Source organism: Triticum urartu, chromosome 6 (assembly GCF_003073215.2).
Source record: "Triticum urartu cultivar G1812 chromosome 6, Tu2.1, whole genome shotgun sequence".
Lineage (NCBI taxonomy): Eukaryota > Viridiplantae > Streptophyta > Magnoliopsida > Poales > Poaceae > Triticum > Triticum urartu.
The window spans coordinates 440922508-440929636 of record NC_053027.1 but is presented as its reverse complement, the minus strand read 5'-3'; the positions used below and the strand labels follow the sequence as shown (position 1 = coordinate 440929636).

The 7129-nt window shown below is 48.8% G+C and overlaps 1 protein-coding gene across 1 annotated transcript; it reads right to left on the bottom strand.

Annotated features, from left to right (window-relative positions):
* Positions 1–1703: 1703 nt before the first annotated feature.
* LOC125514070 (amino acid transporter AVT3B-like) lies at positions 1704–3790 on the bottom strand. Its single transcript, XM_048679319.1, has one exon. It carries the CDS (start codon positions 3561–3563, stop codon positions 2298–2300), a length of 1266 nt encoding a protein of 421 aa, XP_048535276.1. The 5' UTR covers positions 3564–3790; the 3' UTR covers positions 1704–2297.
* Between the last annotated feature and the right edge of the window lie 3339 nt (positions 3791–7129).

Sequence of the window (7129 nt, the reverse complement as noted above, 5' to 3'; positions counted from 1 at the left end):
CGTCGGGTGTGGGACGGTGCGGGCGCGCGGTGACGGGGGAGTCCAGCGACGGGGTGTGGGCGAGGCGTCACGAGAGAGAGGGGGGCGGTTTCATCCCCGATCCAGATCGGATCGGGAGGGGGGAGGAGAGACGTGGGGAGGGGGGGGGGTGTGCGGTCGTGAGGATGTTAAGGATTCGAGGATGGGGGATAGTAGTAGCGGGCGCGGCTGGGCCGGCCTGTTGGGTCGGTTGGCCTAGGGGGTGGGGTTTTCTTTTTACTTTTTCCTTTTCTTTTCTTTTCTTTTTGTTAGTTTTGTTTTCTGTTTTTCTTTTTTTTCTTTTTTCTTTATTTCTTTTCTGTTTTAATTTAAGTTCCTCTTTTATTTTAGTTTTATAAACTATAAAAGTAGTCCTTACTTTAGTGTTAATAAATAGGCTACTGCCACATAAATTTGGGCAACTAAACAAAATAGCTTAATATTTTATTTAATGTAAAAGGCATTCAACTAATTGTTTTTGCTACTGTTTAAAAAAAATCTAGAGTATTTTACATTTTTATAAAAGTGTGGCTTCTCCACCAAAATTTCCTATGCAATATTTGGTTCACTTCGAACATTTTAGTTTTAATATTTGAAAAGTTTTATTGTTTGCTTGATTTTGAATTTGAATTCGAATCGGTTTTGAACTAATACGAGATTATTAACGGTAACCGAGATGACATGGCATCATTAACAGGAAATTACTGTAGTCTAATTATTCGGACGTCACAGAGAGCATTGCTATATGGCAGAGGCAAGGGCAACGATCAGAGTGTTTTTTTCGATTTGATAAAAGGCGTTTTTATTAACTTAAAATGTAGCATCAAACGGATACAAAGCATAAAGGGCGACACTCGGCCTCTACATAGCTAAGATGCATACAGCCATCAAACAAACAGTCTGACAAAAAATATAAAAATGACAAAGTGACAACAGTAAAGCCATATGAGGTCAAAACTATGCCTATGTCGACTGAGAAGGTGGACCGATTCGGAGAGTATGATGACTAAGAAAATTTCGATGTCCTTTCTCCATGCTCTCTGTTTCTTTTCTATGCCCAGGAATCACGCTGAGGCCCAAGGGATATTACAACATCTAGACGCATCAGCATGAGAAAGCTAGGGATCACGATTTCACAAACCACCGTATGAAATTGGTCCACTGAAGAAAGAAAAACAACTCACGGGATGCTGAAATAAACACACGAGTCGCTATCTGTTTGCCTCATTGTTTATGGTGAAGCTTTGGAGAAAAACGTCGCCGTTCAGCGGAAGCCGTCGAATGGCTGAAAGATAAGCTCTAATCCGGACGACAGCAACAGCTTGGATCGTTGCGCTATGATAACGACGTTGTGCTTTTGCCTGGATAAAAAAGGTAGAAGCGACGAGAGAAAAGTGACGGAAGGCGCAGGGGAGAAGATAAGAAGAGATACTTCGCCTGGTACGTGAGGACGACTGACCGACCACGCAGGGCTACCGCAGCTTGCACGGTTGGTCTGCGTCCTCTTTTTTCTTCTTCCGGGCTTTCCCTGTTCCTTCTGCTTGCAGAATGTAAATAGATCAGCACAAAAATATCATGTCATGAGAACTCGTAATATTCCGTGATGCGAATCTCAATCCAATTGATCGATGCCGTAATAGAACTCTCTCAGGAACGTCTGTCATGAAACAATGGACAAAGTCAAATAAAAGCAATTCATAGTTCCAATTTCATTCCTTCAGGACCCTTTACAAGCTTGCGTTGCTTGCTTGGGACATAGTACAACAGTTCGAAACGTATACAACGTTTATGCTAGGAGTATCACGTAATGGTGCTTTGACAAGCAATGTAAGTCGTCCCAATTGCTTGCCTAGCCCAATTAACCACACACAAGACACAATCTTGCACGCTGACACTACGACGCACAAGTAACTAAATACTGAAATTCGTATCCTTTCATCCATTCCATATGCACTGCAGCTGGAACATCTAGGACATGAACAGAGTAGAAGAATGCTATGGGCAGACATGATCGGAATCTGTCGTAGCAAAACCATACAGATTTCTCCATGCCTCCAATCAACTAGTAGTATCTCATACTAACAATCTGAACAAGAATTCCCAACGAATGCACGCAATCCATTTCCCAGATCAACAAATAGCTGAGCCAGGCGATTCCTCTCTGATCCGCTGATCCCCTTCTCGTAGCGTGGAAAACTACTACGCGGGAGCTTAAGTTAACCAGCGTGGATGAGAGAGCCAATGCACCGAGCAAATTAATCCTCGGCGAACACCGGAATTTAAGCGCTGGAAGAGTGGAAGATTTGCACCAACGACGAGTAGGTGCCGAAGACGGCGAGCACGAGGCCGAGCACCACCAGGAGGACGTCGCTGAGAACCCCGACCCAGCCCATCTCGGCGCCGAACACCTTGATGTGGAAGGTGGCCGGCAGCACGAAGCCGAGCAGCACGCAGACGCTGCTCCCCACGAGGGAGAGGAAGTCGGTGAAATTGGGCACAAGCATGGCCGCGAGCCCCACGGTGACCACGAGCACCCACCGCATCCACCAGCAGTAGCGCTTGCCGTGGAACAGGCGCTCGGCGACCTCGTACACCGGGTTCATCATCACCGGCATGGTGAAGAAGAGGTTGATGCACAGCCCCAGCTGCACGGCGGCCGACAGCCACCCGCTGCCGAGGTTGGTGGTGATGATGTCGCGCGTGGCGTCGCCGAACGCGACGTACCCCATGACGCCGAACAGCCCGTACATGACAGCTATGAACGTCATGGACAGCCCGAGCGTGGCGCCGAACTTCTTCTTGTCCGCGGCCTCCGCCTCCAGCGGCAGGACCATACAGACGCCCTCGAAGGCGTACACGGACACGCCCGCACCGTAGAGGAGCGCGGCGGGGGCGCCGAACGCGGCGACGGGTGGGTGCGCGGCGAGCCAAGTCGACACGTCCTGGCCAACAACGACCCCCATGGCGCCGAGGTCGACGACGTCGGCGAAGATGCTGAGCGGCGCGAGGAGCGTGAGCGTCTTGATGGAGTTGAGCCCGAGCTGGAACGGCAGCATGGCGTAGATGAAGAGCGCCTTAGGGGAGAGGAAGACGTTCGAGGAGGGGGCGAAGACGGGGTAGAGGTGCGCCATGGTGTTGGAGATGAAGATGAGGTACCCGACGCAGAAGCTGGCCTGGCTGAGCACCAGCATGGTGTCCACGGCGAGGCGGCCGGGCGCGCCGAACACGGCGTCCCCCAGATCCCCAAACGAGGAGAGCATCTTCGGGTGGTCGTCGGCGAGGCGGCGGCGGCAGGCGACGAGCAGCATCATGCAGTAGAAGGTGAGCAGCGCGACGGAGAGGAGCAGGATGGAGCCCGCGGCCCAGCCGGTGCGCGAGAACGTGTAGGGCAGGCCCAGCACGCCGGCGCCGACCACAGCGATGAACACGTTCGCGAAGGTCTTGGGCTGCGACGACAGGTGCCCCCCCTCGGCGCTGTGGTGCGGCAGCAGCGGCGCCGAGTCCAGCCGCGACGACGACGAGCTCGCGTCGCTCCCCAATCCCATGGCGCGCGGGCGATTGAATCGAGATTAACACAAACGAATTGGGTGAACCACCACACAGATAGAGAGAGGCAGAAGATGGAACGACGAACAGGCGAATTCGACGGGATTTGTATTCGTCTTCCGCTCCGGTCGTCGGAAGTATCGAGAGAAAACGGGCGATCTCGCGGCGGAGGAAACCGATGAGGAAGGAGTGGCTGCGGGCTCCCTCTCCGGGGGGGTTGCCGGTGCTTTTGTAGAGAGGAGAGGATGGCCTGCCATCGTGGGAAAATATTTTGCCAAAAAATCGTGGGAAAATATCATGGGCGTGGTCCATGAGCATGTTTTGTTTTCTGCGCCCCCCGGGACCACCTGGAAGCGCGTGGCGGTGTATGAGTAGTACAGCACCTACCAAGATTGTTGTATGCGTTTGACGGCCACGTGTTCTCGTGTGAAATCGTACAGCCTGCACACAGCTAGGAGCATTTTCTTCCTTTTTTATATTTTCGAAATTTCCCCAATATTTCTCAGAGTAACTTGGAACAATATAAATCAAATGGTACTTTTACAAAGCTAACGTCTTGCATTAACTCAATCAAGTCAAACCAAATCTTTACTAAATAAAAAAAAATCTGCATCTGTCCATACTTAAACCAAATCAAATCAAATCTTACCAAAACTTCACCTAAATCAAAATTTTCTTTGACTTTCTCTATCCATACTCAAATCAAATTAAATCATATGATGTCTGCAATGTATATGTCATACAAAATTGATGTTGAACCACTACAATATGTATGCTCCAGTTGCAACGCATGGGTAGTTAGCTATGACTAATATAATTCTCAGTAAGCCGTGTTCTCCCACGTTGTCGTGCATGGTAGTTTCACATTGTTTTTGTGTTCGTATATGCTTTACATTTTCTTTTCTTAAAACAGACGGTTCGATTCCGCGGTCAAATATTCATACATTGCTACATAATTTATATACTGATATACTTGATATAGAAGTGTTTTTCTATTGCACGAGCAAGTTAAACTTTGGGCAAATAAAACAATATCTCAAAACATAAATCAATCAAATCAAATAATCAAATCAAATATTGCAGACTAAGGCATAGCTTAGTGGTGGGAAGGGGTTGATGCCTTCCCACCCACCCAGGTTCAACACTTGGTACTTGCAATTTGGGTTTGTTGCACCAATTATACTGTAGGGGGTTCCCTTACAGTGTTTCTATCAAAAATAATAATCAAAAGATCCCGATACATCTACCTACTTCATAAAATATATCATAATTGTGGCAATTAATTTCTTGACAACTAAAATCTAATCTCTGAGTGTGAATAAATCATCACCAACTCGGGTCTTTATAAGAGTATATACTCCCCCTCCTCCTTTTTTCTTACTTTGTGCATTAGATTTGTCTCAAGTTAAACTTTGCAAAGTTTGACCAAGTTGATGTATAAAAAGTATAAGCTTCTATAGCACCTAATAAATATAATATCAAAATTTATTTCATGGAATCTAACGATCTTGATGTTATATTGTGAATGTTTATATTTTTATATAAACTTGCTAAAACTTTGGAGAGTTTGACTTCAGAAAAACCTAATAGGCAGACTAAAAAGAAAGTGAGGGATATGTTGGGAAACGTAGCATGCAATTTCAAAAAAATTCCTACGCTCACGCAAGATCTATATAGGAGATGCATAGTAACGAGAGGAGGAGAGTGTGTCCACGTCCCTCGTAGACCGAAAGCAGAAGCGTTTGACAACGTGGTTGATGTAGTCGAACTTCTTCCAGCTCCGACCGATCAAGCACCGAATGTACGGCACCTCCGAGTTCTACCACGTTCAGCGTGATGACGTTCCTCGCCTTCTTTATCCAACAAGGTGTTGAGGTAGTAGATGAGTTTCGTCAGCACGATGGTGTGGTGACGGTGATGGTGAAGTGATCCGCGCAGGGCTTCGTCTAAGCACCGCGAGAATATGACCGGGGGTGTAAACTGTGGAGGGGGGCGCTGCACACGGCTAACAATTGATGTTGTGTGCTTGTGACGCGCCCCCTCCCCACATATATATAGGTGGGAGGGGAGGGGAGGCAACCAGGGCGCCCTAGGGCTTGGCCGCCGCCCCCTAGGGGCCTTGTCTTGCCCTGCCCCCCCCCCCTTCCTTGTATACGAAAGGGGGAAGGAAAGAGTGGGGAGGGGAAAGGAAGGGGGAATAGTTCCTCGAAAAAAGGAAGGGGGAATCCTATTCCCTCTCTTTACTTTCCTCCTCCCCTTTTCCTTCTCCACTTAGGCCGGCCCATATGGGGGCGCACCAGCCCCTTGTGGCTGGTGTGTTTCCCCTCTTCGCTCATAAGGCCCATATCTTTTGTCGGGGGTGCCCAGAACCCCTTCCGGTAACCCAATATGTACCCAGTACCCTCCGGAACACTTCCGGTGTCTGAATTTCATCGTCCTATATATCAATCTTTAACTCTCAACCATTTCAAGACTCATCGTCATGTCCGTGATCTCATCCGGGATTCCGAACAACATTCGGTCACCAAATCACATAAGTCATATAATACTATATCGTCAACGAACGTTAAGCGTGTGGACCCTACGGGTTCGAGAACTATGTAGACATGACCGATACACCTCTCGGGTCAATAACCAATAGCGGAACCTGGATGCTCATATTGGCTCCTACATATTCTACGAAGATCTTTATGGGTCGAACCGTTATGACAACATACATAATACCCTTTGTCCATTGGTATGTTACTTGCCCGAGATTCGATCGTCGGTATCTTCATACCTAGTTCAATCTCATTACCAAGAAGTCTCTTTACTCGTTACGTAACACATCACCCGTTGGGGAACGCATTATTTCATAAAAATTCCTACGATCATGCAAGATCTATCTAGGAGAAGCATAGCAACGAGCAGGGAGAGTGTGTCCACGTACCCTCGTAGAACGAAAGCGGAAGCGTTAAGTAACGCGATTGATGTAGTCGAACATCTTCGTGTTGGGGATCGTAGCAGAAATTTAAAATTTTCTACGCATCACCAAGATCAATCTATGGAGTAATCTAGCAACGAGGGGAAGGAGAGTGCATCTACATACCCTTGTAGATCGCTAAGCGGAAGCGTTCAAGTGAACAGGGTTGATGGAGTCGTACTCGTCGTGATCCAAATCACCGATGATCCTAGCACCGAACGGACGGCACCTCCGCGTTCAACACACGTACGTAACGGAGACGTCTCCTGCGCCTTGATCCAGCAAGGAGGAGGGAGAGGTTGAGGAAGAGAGCCCAACAGTAGCACGACGGCGTGGTGGTGATGGAGTGGCAGTTCTCCGGCAGGGCTTCGCCAAGCTCACGCGGAGGAGAGGTGTTGGAGGGGAGGGGCTGCGCCAGGTTCAAGGGTGTGGCCACCCTCCCACCCCTCCACTATTTATAGGTGGGGAGAGAGGGGGCCGGCCCCCCTTAGATCCCATCTAGGGTTGGGGGCGGCGGCCAAGGGGGGGAGGAGTGCCTCCCAAGTCAAGTGGAGGCCCTCCCCCTTAGGGTTTCCCCTCTCCCATGCGCATGGGCCTTGGGGG

Coding starts and splice junctions, on each gene's coding strand:
- LOC125514070 (XM_048679319.1), bottom strand. CDS start 3,563: ATGGGATTGGGGAGCGACGCGAGCTCGTCGTCGTCGCGGCTGGACTCG.